A 20,095-nucleotide genomic window follows, 5' to 3' on the forward strand; every position below is an offset into this window, starting at 1 on the left:
GTCTACAAACTGCTTGGCATGTAGATTTTCTAGATTGCTATAAACTGCTGTTTAACTATTTCGGTTTTTCTATTTGGCTTGTCCTGACTTACCGGCCCGTCTCAATGGTACTAGGGAAAATGCAGTTCCTTTCAACTCTCAGTTTCAGTTTTCCCTAGTTAATTACTTTCATATTCCTGAATAATTTACTCATAGTTGTTTCTTGATTTTTGCAGTTCTAGACGTTACTAAGTAAAGACCCAATTTCTTTTTTTTTTTTAATATATTTTATTGATATTTTACAGAGAGGAAGGGAGAGAGATAGAGAGCTAGAAATGTCGATGAGAGAGAAACATCAACTAGCTGCCTCTTGCACACCTCCTACCGGGGATGTGCCCACAACCAATGTACATGCCCTTGACCGGAATCGAACCTGGGACCCTTCAGTTCGCAGACCGACGCTCTACCACTGAGCCAAACCGGTTTCGGCGAGACCCAATTTCTTTTCCTGCATCCCATTAATAATGATAATTTTTGGCTAACTTGCTAGTCAAAATTTATATTTTGGTTGTGTAAATTGTCCCTGCTGGTCAAGTAGTATAGTTTGACTACACTTCCTTTCTTATGTACTCTCCTCTTCTCTCTCTCTCTCTCCCTCTCTCTCCCTCCCTCCCTCCTTCCCTAACTCCAATTATAAGGGAAAGTTTATTTAGACGATTGCAGAGGTAGTAGACGGGCACTTGGAGCTTATGAGGAAGAGGGAGAGAGATACGCCCCTTGAGGGATGAAAGAGGGAGGAGAGGCCCAGGTGTGCTCCAGCAAAGAGAGGGAGGACACACGGTGATTCTCCATTTTTCTTGAGGTTAATAATTGCATTTTTAATTTACCTTGTATTACTTTTTGTATATACACATTATTTGTCCCCCTCTCCTATGTTCCATAATCTTACATTCATCCATTAGTAATATTTGCCTATATATGTTCAAAGAAATTGTTCCTGTCCCTACCTCCAATTCTACCCCCCAGTCCCAAAGCCCTTCTTCCTTCTTAACAGCTTTTATTCTCTGCCCACCCTTTACCCTCTCTGCTGGAAACTTCTTTCAGATCTCATGTCACCACCTTTCTCAGTTTACATTCTTGTTTTGCTGGAGCACATTTTTCAGTAGCTTTCTAAAAAAAAAAAGAATTTATGGAAAATAATTTTTTGAGCTAATGTCTGCTTGAAAATGTCTATTTATTTTATTTTCTACCTTTACACTTGATTGATAATTTGAGTAGATCTCGTGTTGCAAATAATTTCATCCAGAATTTTAAAATATTACTCCATTGATTTCTAGTTTCCTAGGTTTGATTTTGAGAAATGTAATACTTTCTGTTTCTTTATTCTTGCTATTCTGAAACATCTTAATGATATACTTAGGTATGTTTTTTTCGTTTTTTCTGGTTCCTTCGATTCACGTTTATTCTACATTTCTGGGAAAAATTTGTTATTGTAAGGTTTGAGGCACAGGAAACTGACCACCAAGGAGTTTTAAAGTAAAGTTTATTCACCAGTAATGAGCGGGACTTATTACAGAGGTAGAGAAATCAGAATTGAAGGAGTTGGGAGGGGAGATGGACCTAGCTGGGCTGCCACCTGGACATGGAGGATCAGCAGCACGTGGCTGATCTGGGGGTCTTTTTAAGGGGAGGAACAGGAGAAGGTTGGACGCAGGGCGGAACAGGAAGGGGTGGGCTCCAGGATACTTTGGCAGGTGCTGATTGATGGCTCAATGTCTTGGAGATGTCTCTGTGACAGGTGCCAGTAATGTCATAACTCCGCCCACCAGTTGGGAGGAGAGAGAAACTTATAGTTATATTTTTGATAATTTTCTTCCTTTGTTTTCTTTATCCTTTCTGAAACTTCCAGTGGTTGGATGTTGAGTTCTTGGGCTGATTGTTTAATTTTATCTTTTTAGCTTTTATTTTCTACCTTACCTTATTCCTCTCCTTTTCTTTTGGAAGATATTTGGGGTTTTATTTTCTACCTCTTAATTTGTTGTTTTAGCTATCTCATTTTTAATTTTAGAGCTTTCTTGTTTTCTGATTACTCTTTTTATGGCAGCTGTTCTTCATGTATGTAATATCTTATCTCCATAAACATAGCCGTTGGAATTGTTTTGTTGTTTTTAATGGAGTATTTTTCTTTTCCTTGTATTGCTTTTATTTTTATCACATATTTATTTTTTCTTGTTCACTTTGGATTCTTTTTGTGATTGGAGGTTTTTTGCAAATGTCTAGTGATCTGTTTTCTGTTCATGTTTAAGGATAAGGTAGTAAAAAATGGTGATAAATTCTCAGTGTCTGCTTCAGGCTCACTGCAGGATGATAGGGTTTCTTCTTTAGAGGAATCTCCAATTGTAAGTGTGTGGAGGTTTATTCTCTGGGTATTCCATCTCTCCAGAGAGGCATCCTCTTATTTCCCTCTTGGGTGTTGTAAACTTGGCTGCCTGCAAGATAATTCTGTAAGTGGACTTTGAACTCATCCTTTTTTCTTCCCTCACCCCCCCCTCTTCCTATCTCAGGTCTTTTCTATGGGTCCTTATAGAATTTTGGCTCCAATTAGTCTCCCTCTTTCCTGCCATCTAGAGTTTCCTTTCTTTTGCTTTGATGGATCAGTTGCCTCTCTTAAAAACATCACTCTGTTAATGGACAGGGTCTGGGCCCGGAGCCTGTCTACCTTGGGCCGGCCTGAAGTGTGTGAGTTCTTGACTTTGTGAAGGAAAGATTTCACAACAGGAACCCAGGTAATTTTGAGAGTACATTTATTAAGGCTGGGGACAGCGAAACAAGGGAGGGCTAAGGACACAAGAAGCAACAGGGGAGAGACTAGTTGGGACTGCTTTGGCTCTCTAGAAATGTTATGGGAAAGAAGTGAGCAAAGATGGGACTGCTGTCAACTCAGTGGAAAGTCAGAGAAAAGGGGGCCTTGAGGAGCTGCTGCCCATTGCTCCTTGGTTGCAAGTCTCATGGGGTCCCTTAGAGTTTAGGAGATTGATGCTAAGGTGAAGAAGAGGGGGGAAGGGAAAGTTCCTTTGTTCTCTGGGGAAGCATTCTGTGTCCTTGGTCTTAAGGGCTTTAAAGGCTGGGGGCTCAGGGGAGATCTTAGGGGAGGATCTCAATAGAATATTCATCAGCTTTATGCTGATGTACCAAAATGAGATTTATTCTTTTAACTTTATCTGTCCTTGGCAAATGGCATTATTAGATTTCTACTGTGTATCTCTCTGAGTAGGGTGATTTAAGCTATTTTACCCTCTAATGGGCAGCAGCTCCTCCTCTGGTTGTGGAGGAGAAGTGTAAATCATTTACTCTTTTTTTTTTTTTTTAAATATATTTTATTGATTTTGTACAGAGAGGAAGGGAGAGAGATAGAGAGTTAGAAACATCGATGAGAGTCATCGATCAGCTGCCTCTTGCACACCCCCTACTGGGGATATGCCCACAACCAAGGTACATGCTCTTGACCGGAATCGAACCCGGGATCTTTCAGTCCCCAAGCCGACGCTCTATCCATTGAGCCAAACTGGTTTCGGCTCATTTACTCTTAAGTGTCCTTGGTTATGAAAGATAGGATTTTCAAATTACTAGATAGCTGTAAACTGCTTGGCCATTTAACTGTCTCAGTTTTCCCATTCTATTTGCCAAGGAATATTCTTAGCTTCTTACTGTCCTGCCTCAACTCCTTGCTTAAAATCTATTCTCCAATAGTTTCTCATTTCTCTCTAAATCAGTGGTTCTCAATCTTTCTAATGCCGCAGTTCCTCATGTTGTTGTGACCCCCCCAACCATAAACTTATTTTCGTTGCTACTTCATAACTGTAATTTTGCTGCGGTTATGAATCGTAATGTAAATATCTGTGTTTTCTGATGGTCTTAGGCGACCCTGTACTCTAAATACAGTACAGTTTAAATTTCTTACTGTGGCCTTCATGGATCTGTGTGATGCAGCCCTCTGCTCCATGCATCTTTTCTTCTTCCCACTACTCTCAGTAGTCCACCAACAGGCCAACCTTGTACTTTCCTGGGTTTTCCATTGGCTCTTCACATGGCTAGTTCCTCTCATCATTCAGGTTTTCACATCAACTGACCACATAGGTAGTTTAGCCAGTCACTCTATCTCATTTAACCTTAGTTTTTAGAGCTCTTAGCACTATCTGAAATAAGCAGTTTCTTTTATATGTTTCCCCAGTTTTGTAAGTCTTATTTGTCAATTTTGTTTTGTTTTGTATTTAATGTTTTTTTGAATCCTAACAAATAATTGCTTACCTCAAGGTCACAAAGATATTTCTCCTACAATTTTTTTCCAGGAATTTTATATTTTAGGTTTACCTATAGGTCTGTGATCTACTTTGAGATAATTTTTGTGTATGGTTTGAGTTAAGGATTGGGGTTCTTATTTTTTACATAATTATATCCAACTGTTTTTATTGAAAAGGCAATTGTTACAAATAAATTCACTCTATATGTTTAGGTTTATTTCTGGACTATTCTGTTCCATTGACCTGTTTATGTCTATTTTTATGTCAACTGTGTAGATTATATAGTGTTAAAATGTTTGGGCTATTTTAGGTTCTTTGCATTTCCTTATAAACTTCAGAATCAGCTTGTCAAAATTGATATATTGACTCTAGGTCAAGTTGGAGAGAATTGACATTTAAGGTTGAGGTCCATGACCATATTATATCTTCATTTCTTAAAGGAATTTAATAATTTATTTTAGCAAGATTTTACATTTTGATTTGTAGTCTAGGTCTTGCACTAATTTTGTCTAATTTAACTGTAAAGGTTTCATATTCTTGATGCTATTGTAAATGGTATTCTTTTAATGTTTTCTGCTTATATGTAGAAACAAATGATTTTTGTATATTGACACTATATTCTGCAAAACTGCTAAATTCATTCAAATCATTGTCATGCATTCATATATTTGCATATTGTCTTTATATCCTGCAATCTTGTCACATTTCACTGTTCTGTAAGATTTGGGGAGGGGAGGGTAAGCAGAGAGAATTCCTTTACTCTTTTTAAAATTCCACAGGATTTTTAACCCAGAGTCATGTGAACTGTAAACGAAGATTGTTTTACCTATTGTTTTTAATTTGTTTGTCTTTTAATTTTTGCCTCATTGCACCTCCAGTTTTGAAAGAAAGGGTTATCAACTGATGGCTCTTAGCACCAATTCAGTGCCAATAGGAATCCCCGAAGAAAACTTTATTATTCATTGTAAATAACTTAATTGTGATTCAGCATGGTTGTGAGGACAGGATGGCTGTGAGGTGGCCCTGGAGTTAGGTCCTTCTCTGGCTAGACAGCTCTGCTCTGCTCCACTTGCTCAGGTCTGGTCTGCCCCACTTTGCCCTGCCCAGTCTGCTCCGCAGATATTAGGAAAGTAATCTTCAGCCTTTGATAGGAAGGGAAAATGAGTGTCCTCTTGGAGCCAGAGGGGCCTCTAGTTTTCAGAAACAGCATTAATAGCCTCATGTCTGGAGCTGAGGCTAACATTTGATGATTGTTTACTATGTACCAGGCATTCTTTTTAGCGTGTTACATGTATTAATTTTTTAGTTACCATATTGACTCTTTGAATGTGGGTACTGTTATCTCTGATAGAAGAAGAAACTGAGACATATAGATGTTAACCTTCCCAAATTGCAAGTAAGTTGTTGAGTTACTATTCATGGCCAAGCAGTGTAGTTCCAACATGCTTCTGAGCTGTAAGAGATTGTAGTGATAATCTAGTTGACAGATAATAAGAATTTGATCTAGGATAGAGAAAGACACTAGGAACATAGTGAAGGAAACAGATGGGAGGTGGTTTATTAAGGTGGAATCTGTAGCACTGAGGGGGAGGGACGATGTATCCACTAGAGAGATGGGGAGGGGGTACAGTCCCTAGTACATAAACACAAAATCAAAAGAAGGAGCTAGAAGGTATGGATGAAAAATTTGGTTGTTATTTGTAATAGAGGCAATATTTGTTTCCATGGGAGTATTGTGACCACCAAAGGGAGGAGAAAATTGAGAAGAGGAGAGGGTTTAAAAGGCAACTTTAAAAATGTCTTTCAGGTTTTGGATAAAAGAGTTTTGGATGTGGACGTATTATGGTTCCACATTGTGTTGATTCAGTAATGGTATCTCCAGGGGCTTATCTTCTGGTGTTGCCCAGAGTGTCATTAAGAACGGACGGTAGAGGGAACAATAGAGGGAGCATTGTGGTAGGGATTGGAAGAGCATGGCTCTGTTTTTACTTAGCTTATTTTGTTTTAGAAGTGAATCTTTGCTGCCTTTAGAGTAAAATGAAAATAAGGTAATAGGATTGAAAATGGGAAAGAACTTTATACAAATTGAGATTGATAGTGTGCCAGTTAGTTAACCATTAGATACCATCATGAAGGTGGGATTATGTAAAACTCCTTTGGGATGATTTCACAAAGATAAGAATTTGTGATTCTTCTGCATCTAGGTTTTTGACCTAAAAAAACTCTTGGGTAATGAAATCAAATTCTCATTCCCTAATTACCTACTTTCATCATGAAAATCTAAGAAATTAGATACAATTTTAAAATTAATTGCTGTGTTTTGCCTGGCTGGCCTTCTTCAGTGGTTATGAGTCACTTTTGAGCCTTTATTTTATTTAGAAATTGGGGATGATTCTGAGTCCTATTTATTCAGAGGTTTAAATGGAATGATGAATGTACCAGTAAGAATACTTTGTGAACTGTGAACTCTGTTAGAACTATTCCTGTTTGTGGTATGTTGATGGTGAGGATTCATCACTCAAGTTCATTACTACCTTTCTGCTGCCAGCCCATTTATCTTGCCTAGAAAAACAACATATAGTGTAATTCATTTTTTGAGCCAACTTAGTTATTGGCATACACAAGTGAATGCTCCTTTGCTTATCCCAGAATACATACCTTCTATTACAAGCCAGTTTTTCTGATATACAGTGCTTATTCAGTATAAGACTGGAGCAAGGCACAGACTTGCCTTAATTTAAACTATAAAAAAACCTGCAATACTTGTTTTAACAGTCAGCATAAATTTCTGATTAATTGTGGACAGTCCTGCCTCACACCTCCACACTTCTTTTCTTCTCTCTCTTGCCATGTTTTCATACTAAATCCCAAGACAAGACACATGCCTCATAGAATAAGGATAAGTAAGGAGTTTTTGGTCTGCATATTAGGTTTGGGTGGGATGAATTTTATGAGCCATACTTCGATGAGAGGTTCTCTCTGCTATAGTAATGTAGGGTACACCAGGCAGGTCCCTTTAGTAGCCTGAGTTTAATTTAGTGGTATTATTTTTCCTATGCTGCTGTCCCTTAAAGACGCATATACACACCTGGGAAAAGTTAGTCATTAAAGCCCAGAGTCCAAGTTAGTTTGGTCTTTTCTTACGGTAAAGTCACAGTGAACTGTTGATTCTATTCCTTGGGTCTGTGGTGCCTCTCCCCCTCCCAGACTCCACTGCATATTCCTCTGTCCTTAATTTGATGATCTCTTATAACCAATAACATGTAAATAAAATGTGATGCTTCATTTTGTATTATGTAATTTTCCACTTGTTTTCTCTTATGTTCATACTATACAAAAGAATGAACTCTGACTACATAAGTGTTATAATAAACCATTCTGTTTAACCAGACAATACAATTTTACTTGGAACAAATATATTCTTTTTTTTTTAAAAATATTTTCATTGATTTCAGAGAGGAAGGGAAAGGGAGAGAGAGATAGAAACATCAATAATGAGAGAGAAATCATTGATCGGCTGCCTCCTTCACACCCTCTACTGGGCATGTGCCCTTGACCAGAATTGAACCCCTTAGTCCTCAGGCCAATGCTCTACCCATTAAGCAAAACTAGTTAGGGTGGAACAAAGATATTCTTTTGGCCAACTTCTGACCATCCATTACATCATTCATCGCACATCCATTATCTTCTTGCAGCATTGCCTCAGCATCAGCAATATCTGGGCAGTGTCTTTATAGCTCCCCTCTATAAACTCTGTTTAATCACTAATACTAAGGTGGCTTTTCCTGCCTTTCTGAAGTAGAATCTTCTCAAATAGTTGATCTGGTCAATAGTTTCATCTCTTCCCCACTGGTGCTCCATTGCTAATCCTTTCGTCCTTTTCCTTGGCCAATATTTGTAATTGATCTGCAAAAGTAATCAAGTATCTTCTTCACTCCATTTGTCTTTTCCAAACCTGCGTGTTTATCAGAATCATCTAGGGAACTAAAAAAAAATGAGTAAGCACAATCTCTGGAGATTAATTTGGGAATTCAGGAAGAAGTTGTTGGGAATCTGTAGTTTTTCATAGAATAAGATGAGTACCCAGTCTGAGTGATTCTTCTTGTGAATGACTGTAATGTGGTAACCACATTATCTCAAACTGGAGTCATTTTGCTGGATATTAAATGCTTTTGAACTTTCTTTGCATTTACATGTGCCCTTTTCTCTAAAAGTGACATGTGACTCTCATCTGATGCCATCTCTACCTGTACCCTAAGTAGTTCTTCTGTTACAGAGGTTGAGGACCTCTTGCCATGTGAATATTCATCAAAGGTCACACATGTGTTGAGATTTTAAAGGAATCGAGGCAGATCCCAAGAAAATTGAAGGTTTGGGTTACACTTTATCCAGTAAAAGAATTGCCTGTCCCCTTAGGGATTTTGGGGTGTGAGTCCTTAGGGGAGACCATCCTTCAGGAACCTGTTTACCTAATAAAAGTAGAGGAGACATTTTACTTGAGTTTTTTCTATCCACTCCTCTCCAATCTCTAAAATCACTTGAACTTTTAGGGGTAGGCCCTACAGCCATGTTCACAATACCTAACCCAGGTAATGCACATTGGTCTTGGGGCTTATACTTCATCCAACTTGGGACAGAGATTCCAGGTTGCTTTTTTGAGGACATGAACTGAAAAGTCATATAGAGCTGGAAAAAAGCAGCTATATGCAAGAGAAACCTAGTAGAAAATGAAGCAAGCTTGTAGAGAAACACACAATGCTGAGAGAATGGTGTCAGTTCACAATGGCCTAGTATGGAGTGCTTGCTTCCATGTGTTCTATGAGACACTTCTGTAAGCTATGATATAATAGTTTCCCCCTTTTTGGTTAAGCTAAGACAGGGTTTCTGTTACTTGAACTAAAAGCTGTTTTATTAAAGTAACAGGAGATGGACTATGTCTGCAATGTTCTGCTTTGTGTTTATCATAAGACTAGAGGCCCAGCGCATGAAATTTGTGCACGAGGGGAGGGGGTTCCCCCTCAGCCCAGCATGCACCCTCTCCAATTTGGGACATCCCTCTCACAATCCTGGACTGCTGGCTCCTAATCACTCACTTGCCTGCCGGCCTGATTGCCCCTCACTGCCTCTGTGTGCCACCCTGATTGCCGTAACTGCCCCCCACTCACCTACCCCCACCAGCCTGGTCTCCCCTAACTGCCCCCCACTGCCTACCAGGTCGCTCCCAGCTGCCCCCTCCCTGACTGCCTGATTGCTGCTAACTGCCTCCCGTCCTGCACTGGCCTCGTCAACCCTAACTGCCCCGCCCAATGGCCTGGTTGCCCTCAACTGCCCCCCTCCCACTGGCTTGGTCGCCTCTTACTGCCCCCCCCCCACCACCAGCCTGTTTGTCCCTCACGGCTCCCCCACTGGCCTGGTCGCCCCATGTAGCCTGCTATTCAGTCATTTAGTCATCCCTCACTAATCCCCCTACCAGCCTGGTCGCCCCATATAGCCTGCTTATTCAGTCGTTTGTCCCTCATCCCCCAGCTAGTTTGGTCGTCCCATGCAGCCAGCTTGTTCAGTTGTTTGGTCATCCCTCAGGCCAGCCCTGAGTGGCTGGGCAGTTGGCACCTGAGGCTTGCTTGCACCTAGGGCTGGCCCTGGGCGACTGGGGGGCTGAGGAGACTGGGCACTGCCATCTTTGAGGGTGTGACAGTCAATTAGCATATTATCTCCTTATTGGCTGTGGGCGCCACCATCTTTGCTTTTATTAGCAGTTTTATCTGGTGCTGTACTACTATATCCTTTGTGTGTTTTTTTCTAAGTCATGCTTTACCTGGTATATACCCATTGGCGTTTTAGAAATGGTACTTTTTCCCAAAATACAGGGTGGGGCAAAAGTAGGTTTACAGTTGTTCATATGGAAAATAATACAAGAATTAATAAATAAAAATATAAGAATAAGTAGTTTCACATACTTACAACTGTAAACCTACTTTTGATCCACCCTGTCCATGTGTAGTGTGTGATTCTTCCGTTCAAACTGCCTGGCATTTTTAGTATTGTTCCTAGTTCAGACTCTGAACACTGATAAAGAATCTGTTGTATAATAGAAGCATTAGATTTTACTAATTCTAGATACTGTGATATGAAAATCCCCCTCTCCCACATCTTCCTCCCACCTCTCTCCCCCAAACTACAGCTATGTAAGAACTTAATCATTTTCCTTAGAAAACAACTTGGTGAACTTCCCTTAATGTAGTGAACATTACAGCAGTTCTTATCAGCACTACAATTTATCCCTTCACGTTGCCCTCCCAGCCTGTCATTACAGTAGCCATTGTAAAAACCAAGCACAGTGGCTATTTGTTCTTTGTGGCTGCCATCAGATGAACTTCATATGTATATTAGGGGAATTCTCTAAGATGATTTATTTTTTGTGGGAAACAGTGTCATTATCTACCTCTACCCTACCCTTGCTCACCATATGCCCAGAGAGAATAGGGGAAAATAAGCATACTTTTCAGGGTTTCTTAGCCCCATATTTGGGGGTAAAAATGAAAGACATGTGGAGTTGAGCAGTGTAACTGGTGTGGAGAGCAGTGGTAAGTGTGGAGGAAATGGTCTTAACATGCTGCTCCACACTGGACTTTCTCTCACTGGCCATCATGTTCTCAATTTTGACTTTACAATTGAATTCCTTATATTGTTTAGTTGTTACAATGATTTAAAAAATGGGGGCGGGGGGTTGTTTTATTAAATTGGGAAAGAGTTTGTGATCTAATTGAATGCTCTTCTGTCTCCCTAAACTGACTCCTACAGCTATCCTCAGTGCCTTGTTTTAATAGATTTCCATGCTGGGAGACTTTGCTTTCACATAATCATCCCAAGGGCACGACGGTATTTTATGGTGGGAACTCCAGTGGTGACAGCCCTTCACCATAGTTTCTTTTTAGTCAAAAGACCTTTAGTGACCTCCCTTACTTTTCTTTGTGGTCATTTTATGGCTTGTAACCACTTTTGCAATCTTTCATTTTTATGAGGTTAAGACTCTCATCTTTGAGCTTGACTATAATTTCCTTCATGGTAAATTCACTTTCATGATCTCTATGTATAGCACAGCACTTTGGGCAAATGAGTTCTTTTAACTTTTAGATTGGGTTCTCAAAACTAACTTAAGAGTTAAGGATTTTCCTTAGTATATGTTGATATTAATTGGCTTTATTAATTTAAGCCATTCAATGGCTTTGGGCTATTTAAAACATTATAAGCCTACAGAGTATTTATTATTTAGTATCAGTTTCTCCTGATTTTCCTGATTATCTAAACCATATGTGTCCTGTTAACCGGGAAGTTCCCTTTTTAATTACGCACATACTCTTTCATTAGGACGTGTCAGTATGTCACACCCAGCAGATGTAATTTTATATTATTATTTTTTATTTATACTTAATTAAAATAAATGAAATATATATTTTTTTGTTTATTTATATATAAAGCACAAAGGAAAATACAAAATTACAAACAAATAGAAAAGAATACCAACAAAAAAATGGAAACATCGAATTAAAAAATTATAAATTTTACAAACAATTATAAAGATTACAAAAAATATATACCGTCCCTCTCAGGGCGCAACATATATTTCAAGGACGTATTCATATGTCCTACCCGTTCCCGATAGTGTTTATGTTTGACGTATTTATAGGTCCCGCTCGGTTAACAGGTTAAAAAAGTGTTGATGCCTACATTGATCTACAGATTCAGTGCAATTCCCTTCAGAATTCTTGCCGCTTTTTTTTTTTTTTTTTTTTTTTTTTTTTTTTTTTTTTTTCAGAAGTTGACAACATAAGTCTAAAATTCACATTGAAATGCAAAGGACTCAGATAAGTCAAAAATAGTGTAGAAAATAACAAAGTTGGTGGGCTTATACTAGATTTCAAAACTTAACACAAAGCTACTGTAATCAAGATGGTGTGGTACTGTTAATAAGGATAGACATTCAGATCAATGGAGTAGAATTGAGAGTCCAGAAATAAACTATAACATTTATGTAATTTGATTTCTGACAAAGTTTCTAAGAGAAGTTAATGGGGTTGGGAGGAAGAGCAGTGTTTTCAGCAAATCATTTGGGAAGGACTTGATATCTTGGGGACTTGGTTGGAATGTCTGTGGGAGGATTCTCTGAAAGGTCGGGATCTCTGAGGAGACCTTGCTGAAGGCAGCAGCCCCTACCTTGACTTTTCCAAACAAGTCTGATCCCCCGGGCTGTTTCTCTAGAATTTCAATGTTTAGTCTTTAAAGACCTGACATTGTAAAAGCATATACTTTCTCAAGGATGTTTATCCTGCTAATTATATCTAAAGATTAATTTTAGTTCAAGCTGTTATGACAATAAAAGCCAAAGAAGACAGGCAAACAGGGCTAGTTGGAAGCGATAGCAAGTAGCGCCTTAGCCTTCTCTTTCACAGAAACATGTATTAGAATAATCATTCATCTGTTGTTCAGGGTCTTCTGGTCAGCTCTGGCAATATCCACATGCAAAATAATAAATTTGGAACTCTCTCTCACACAATGTTAACTAAAATAGATCAGAGACCTAAATGTAAGAGCTGAAACTCTTAGAATACATAGGTATTCATGACCTAGGTTTAGTCAATGGTTCCCTACATATGGCATAAGCAACCAAAGAAAAAAATAGATAGATTGGATTTCATAAAAAAAGAAATGATAAATTATGCTTTATCATAATTAAAATCTTTTGTAGTTCTAAGGGCATTATCAAGACAATGAAAAGACAGCCCACAGAATGACAGAAAATATTGCAAAATCATACATTTGTTAAGGGTCTAGTGTCAAGAATATATAAAGAACACTTAACTTAATTATAAAAGAAAAACAACCCACTTTTTAAAAAAATGGGCAAAGGAATTAAATAGACATTTCTCTAAGAAAATAATCAATAAACACATGAAAAAATGTTCAAATCCCTAGTCATTAAGGAAATGCAAATAAAAGCCACAGGATAAACAATTCACATTCAGCAGGATGGCTATGATAAAAAATGGTGGACAATAAAAGTCTTGGTGAGGATGTAGAGAAATTGGAACTTCACATTTTGCTGGTGGGAATGTGAAATGATGCAGCTGTTTTGAAAAACAGTTTCACAAATGGTTAAGCATAAAGTTACCATATGACCCATACCATAGATATGAAAACATGCCCCTGTGAAAACTTGTACACAAATTGTCATTGCAGCCAAAAGGTGGAAACTTTGTTTTTTATAACAGCCCAAACTAGAAACTAGCCTTATGTTCATTAATTGGTGAATGGATAAAAAACAAAAACAAAAAAAAGTGATTTATCCATGCAACAGAATAATATTCAGCGATAAAAATGAAGTAATGCAAGCAATAATAAGATTGAAGAACCTTACAATTTATTCTGAGTCAAAGAAACCAGACACAAAAGAAAACACTGTAGTTCCATGTACAGGCATACATCAGAGATATTGCGGGTTTGGTTGCAGACCACCGCAATAAAGTGAATATTGTATTAAAGCGAGTGACACACATTTTTGGTTTTCCAGTGCATATGAAAGTTAGTTTACAGTATACTGCAGTCTCTTATGGGTACAATGGCATTATATCTAATAAAACAATGCACATACCTTAATTGTAAAATACTTTATTGCTAAGAAATGCTAACCATCATTTGAGCCTTCAGCAAGGCATATAATCTTTTACTGCTGAGAGTCTTATGTTGATAGCTGCTAACTGATCACTGCAGAGGCTGCTGAAGGTTGGGTGGCTATGGCAGTTTCCTGAGATAACAATGGAGTTGGCCACATCAATTGACTCTTCCTCTCATGTGCAATTTCTCTAGAGTGTGATGCTGTTTGATAGCATTTTACCCACAATAGAATTTACTTCAAAATTGGAGTCAGTGCTCAAACATGCTGCTGCTTTGTCTTTTAAGTTCCTGTGATGTTCTAAGTCCTTTGTTGTCATGAGAAAGAAACACCGATCAGTTTCCACCGTATGTGCCCTGCCTGGGAATGGAACCCGAATCTTTTGGTGTCTGGTATTTGGTGTTTTGGTGTTTGAGCCACACTGGCCAGGGCTGTTTCTTTTGTATTCTCATCGAAGAAAACTACTTTTAGTCAATATTAGCATTGAGATATGAATTTCCAAGTGGATTGCAAGAAAAATGCTCTCAAATATTTTATTTTAATATAATAAACACTTTTACTTAGGTATCAAAGCTCATTATAATTTTAATATAGATGGACTAAGCTTGGATTCTAAATTCTATTAAGTTATAAACTGTTTCTGCCATCCCTTTATAAATTCAGAGTTTATCTGTATACCTTGTCCATAATAAATGCTTAGAAAATACTTGTTTTATAAATGTATTCTTGTAATCACTTGCGCATAATAATGTTTTATCATATATGCCCCACAATTAACTGGAATGTTGTTGATTAATAACATATAATAATTATTCTTAATGTTTTTGTCTCTCTTTAGGTTGGTATTTTGTGTGGCATCTTTTTCTATCAAAATTCAAGTTTCTGCGGGAACTGGTGGGAGACACAGGATCCCAGGAGGGAGATCATGAGCCTTCAGGGTCTGAAACTGAGGAGGACACTTCCTCATCTCCACACAGGATCAGAGCTGCTCGTCACAGGAGGGTGCCCGCTGAGGAAGGCCACTGACCCCACCGTCACCCTGTGGGAGTGCTGATGGAAGGCAGCGATCCTTGGTCTTTGCAGTTGCTAAAATATTGAAGAGCATTTGTACTTGGACTTCAAGTCCCATTCAAAAAAAAAAAAAAAGATTTACATGTAAGCCATATGAACATAAAGGGAATTTAAACCAAATTGGACCATTACCAATTTTATGTTAAAGATAATCTTTTGCTTTACTAGCTTTTACTTATATACTTATTCTTTGGCTCTTGGGCTTATTGTTTTTGCACTTATGTGAATCTGTTAAACATTACAGGCTTGAACACTGTATTTTATTAGTTCTATAATGTACTCTTTCCTCTCCCCCCCCACACACATTTTAACTTTTCTGAACTTTTCATTCACTATTCCTGTCAACCAGGCAATAGCTGAAAAATAGCCTGTGTGTGTGTGAGTTCACAGCTTGTCATAGTGTCATCACTGTGTCATTGCTATCAAATGTGTCAGATTTAATTGGCGTTTAAAAATGTCTCCTAAAAGATTTCACTATGATTCAGCACTGAAATGAAGTTGTGTATGCAGATAAGCATGGAAGCAGAGCAGCGGGGCATACATTTGATCGTAGAGAAGCAAATATCCGTCGCTGGAGAAATGACTGCAATTCCATATTATCTTATAAAGCAACAAAATGCTTTACAGTCCTAAGAAGGGAAGATAACCACAAGTAAAGTTGTACTACATTTTGCCACTGAGACACATGCAGTAGGATTGCCTGTCACATGCTAAGTGATGCAGTGAAGGTGAGAGAAATTGCCAAAACCTTGGAATAGATGAAACACACTCAAAGCAGCAAGAGGCTGGTTTGATCGATTCCTGTCAGGCAGGACATATTTGTCCAAAGCTTCCTGCTGTCGTTAAGCAGAGGCAGTGGTAGAGCACCCTTTCCAGAAATGCTTTTGATGCCGCCCAGGGGGCCATTGTGAGAAGGCAGGCATCGGTGACTGATGTAAGAAGTGATTCATAAAAGTTGCACTCAGTATGAAGTTATAGTATAACTTAACCAGTTTATTTCTTAACACATGCACAAGACTGTGATAAAAGTCTGTTTAATTAAAAAAGTTCTGTTTCAGTAAATATAAAATAAACATTCTATTGTATGTGATATGAAAGCATTGTGTCATAATTTGATGGCCTGTGTCTTTTTCCTTATGATGCATATGGTGCATCTGACAAGTAAGAAATAGCTTGTACATTTATTTTTTCTAAGATAACAATTATTACTAACTTAATTCTAACTCTTATAATTAAAATAGTTATACTCTATGAGACATTTTTTTGGCAACCTGTTCAAGACTTTAGTAGCTTTGGAATCTGAGAATTGTCTTCTACTTTAGGGAGAAAGGATTAGTCACTCCCTTTGTGTGGAAGGACTTCATGCTCAAGGCATGTTTCGTGGAGAAAACACTTCTCAAATAGCAGTTTAATGGCAAGATCCCAGAGACAGGACTGGGGGCATTGGAGAGTGGGTGAAAATGCCTGCTTCACTGTACACTGACTTGCCAGGTCCGCGTATTTGTCCTCATTGAACTTTGGACTGTTTACCGGGGAAGAGATATGGGTTAAAGAACCTTTCTGTTTACCGTTACCTGCTTTGTACAAGAGTGAATTGTAAAGCCAACTTATTTTACTAATTCAAGTTCTTTTTGTATGTTTAATCTTGGTTTCTAAAGAACTGGTCACCACTATTCTATGATGGTGTGTAATTTATGTTTGGTACCTCATACTTCATGCTGACAGTTTTGTTAATAGTTCACTTGCTCTGACCCAAGTGGTATTCCTGGTGCACACTTCCGTTGTCATTGCAGCCTTTGTATATACAGAAAGGGAATTCACAGAGCATAACTTCAATTTTAAATATGTGCTACAGGCAGAGATCCCCAGCAGCTGAGAGTGGGGCATAATCTTTCTATTTTTGTTTCCTTATTGGATGCCGTTTTCTATTTTTATGTGACTGTAGGAATTAAAAACAATGACACAAATTTCATGCATTAATTTCAGTGCTTCCTACTAGCTAAGTATTGCATTAAAATGATCATCAGTTAGGAAAAAAAGCCTAAAAATCTTGGTACTGGGAGGATTCAATTAGATCTCTCATAGTCTAGTATTTTGAACTGTGGGTCTGCTTTATAATAGACTAGAGGCCTGGTGCATGGATTCGTGCACCTGTGGGTCCCTTGGCCGGCCTGAGGGGATCAGTGGACCTCCACACCACCACAGCCTGGCCTTACCTGCCAGTTTGTCAGACTCCAGCCCGCTGTCTGCATCAATCCCACGCAGCACAAAGTAGTGCGAGAAGCGGCAGGCAGCAGGGGAGGAGCCTGAGCCCAGGCTGGGCGCTGCATCGCTCCAGCTCATCCTGGCCTTGCTGTGCCCACCACCGTGGCCACACTCAGGCATACAGAGGAGAGTGTCCCCAGGAGAGGCTCACGCCGCCCCAGCTGTGCTCGCCAGCTGTGAGCCCGGTGTCTGGCGCCCGTTTGTCAGCTGAGCGGTGCTCCCGCTGCGCTGTGAGAGCGCACTGACCACCAAGGGGCAGCTCCTGCATTGAGTGTCTTCCCCCTGGTGGTCAGTGCACATCATAGCTACCAGCCGGTCATCTGGTTGTCTGGTTGTCTAGTCGCTTAGGCTTTTATATATATAAAAATATCTTAGGTTTAGAGAATAATTGCTGACAGCTTTTAAGTAGCTGGCTGAGCTTCCATACTGTTATCAGTATTAAAAACTGATGGCCGATGTAATCCCCTAAAACCTACAATTGTCATCCACAAAGTAAACAATTTAATCCATGTAAAGGTATATATGTTGGTAGTATTTATTAATATTTATACTTCAAAAATATCTTTTTAAAAATAATTATAAGAAATGTTCTGCTTTATTTTTGGGGAAAATACAGTTAAAAGCATTTTAACAGCTCACACCCCACCATGTTTTAACTCTCAAGAGAGTTAAATCCCTGATGCCAATATGAAAATCCTCCAAACTAATTCCTTTGTTTAAAACCTTTTTTCTCCTCTGCCCCCAATATTCTCACAATAGCACATATTTCTAAGGCCACTGAAAGAGACAAGAGAAATACCTGTTGGCAGAATTATTTGTGTGGTATAATGTTTATGTTTTTTACCCATTTTAGAGCTTTTGTAGTTGAATTTAGTGGAACTTCATAAGGGCATTTTCAGTTTCTCAGTAGGAGATGGTCTAGCCTGTGATTAATTTTAAAGTTCAGAAGTTCTGAGCATTAAACATGCGGTCAATATCATTTATGTCTAAATACTCATTAACAATGATGTTGATCAGGTACACCATCTTTTAAAGAGTAATTTTAAAATTGAGGACTGGCCAGTTGTTTTCATTACCTTCCCAACTAACCATTCTCAAGTCTTTCTCTTTGCCTCTGAAACTCTTGTGAAAATTTCAGGTATCAAATATATTGGTAGCATTACTCTGACTTAAATGCCAAAAAACACTAAATATTTGTGTAGCACTGTTGAGTGAGGTTTTTAATATTTATGTCCAGTCAAAAAATAGAATGCATTCAGTGGCTTTTTTAGTCCTTTCCTGGTGGAAACATAAATATGTTATTTGGAGGATAGCCAGTTCACAGGTGTGCCGACCCATTTCTTTAGATGATATTAGGTTTTAAAACAGCTTCAAACTGTTACTTTGTTGAAAGTTGAGAATATATTACATAATGGTTTCACAAATATGGCATTTTAAACCAAAACCTGTTAAATGATTTGAAAGTAGTACATTTTTACTTTTAAAAGCAACATTTAAAAATTATTTTGTCAGTGATGCAGTATTTTTTGAAGTCAGTTTTTCTGAAGTTATATTTTAATGTAACATGTAACCAATGTAACTTTAGATTTTCACTGTAAACTTTTATATTTGAAGTTCACTTAAAAAGCCAATGAAGCCCAGTTGGTATGGCTCAGTGGTTGAACATTGACCTATATACCCAGAAGGCCATGGTTCCATTCCTGTTCAGGGCACATGCCTGGGTTATGGGCTCGATCCTCAGTGTGGGGAGTGCAGAATACAGCCTATCAATGATCCTCATCATTGATGTTTCTATCTCTCCCTCTTCCTTTCTTTCTGAAATCAGTAAAATTTATTTTTAAAAAGCCAATGAACAATACTAATATATTGTAGACTCAAGCAGCTAATGGAATAGTATATTGTTATGGAGTCTAGAATGAAAGCACCTTGTATTGTCTGCTTCTAAAGTATCTTACAGCTTTTACAGCATAAAGAGTAAAATTTTATCTTAATAAAAGTTACATTTTCCATGTGTTAATGTACATGTGCTTCCTGTTTTATGGCCAATGTTGAATATTACTCTCCAAGTTAGTTGTATGCATAACCACTCTACCAAATACTGCTCCTGTGGTTTTTTAAAGGAGACATTCTGTGCTGTGCTATGATGCATTGTCATCTCATTGCTTGACAAATAGGCTTATAAGGAATTAAAATTGTGTGTTAATAGTTCTTTGTATAATAATATGTAAAATTAAAAATGAGTGATCATTCACTGTTTTTGTTTTAAAACTGGTCAATACTATACCTAAAGCCTCTGTGGTTTGTTTGTATGACGTTTTAACTGTTACTTTAAACCTCACAGAATAAATTAAAATGAACACAAACAAAAGATGTGTATGTTTCATTGACAAAGTATAATAAGTATGAAGGGTGCCTTGGACATAAAGAGATTTGAAAGCAGGCATTATTCCCAGTGGTCCATTTTTCAAACTCTAAAAAGCTCTAGGAATTAAGACAGGAGTAGTATTCTGAGTATCATGAAAGTAGTTGACTTAGAACCTGAAGGACATATAACATTAGAGCTAGATTACATTTCCCATGTTAGCCTTTTTATTTCTTCTCATAATATCATAGATCATGCCTTATATTTTTACTAGTATTAACCACCAGGAAGACTGAGTGAGAAAACTGACCAAAACCAAGAAAAAAGATTGAGGAATACCTTTGAAAACTAGTTTGTGATAAGAAACCATTAGTTGCATTGGCTGGAGGCCGACTTTTGCTTTTTCTCCAGCAGTGCTGAGCTGCCAAGAATGAAGGATGGGAAAAA

At 38.2% G+C, this 20,095-nt stretch overlaps 1 protein-coding gene across 1 annotated transcript in view; it reads left to right on the forward strand.

Moving 5' to 3' along the window:
- SMIM13 (small integral membrane protein 13) overlaps positions 1–19,649 on the forward strand; it is a 30,816-nt gene extending 11,167 nt beyond the window's left edge. Inside the window, exon 2 of the mRNA XM_036448679.2 lies at positions 14,789–19,649. Coding sequence (XP_036304572.1) covers positions 14,789–14,976 — 188 coding nt within the window. The 3' untranslated portion in view covers positions 14,977–19,649. The remainder of the gene's footprint in view (positions 1–14,788) is intronic.
- Positions 19,650–20,095: the final 446 nt, after the last annotated feature.

The sequence above is a fragment of the Pipistrellus kuhlii genome, unplaced genomic scaffold, assembly GCF_014108245.1.
Source record: "Pipistrellus kuhlii isolate mPipKuh1 unplaced genomic scaffold, mPipKuh1.p scaffold_m20_p_2, whole genome shotgun sequence".
Lineage (NCBI taxonomy): Eukaryota > Metazoa > Chordata > Mammalia > Chiroptera > Vespertilionidae > Pipistrellus > Pipistrellus kuhlii.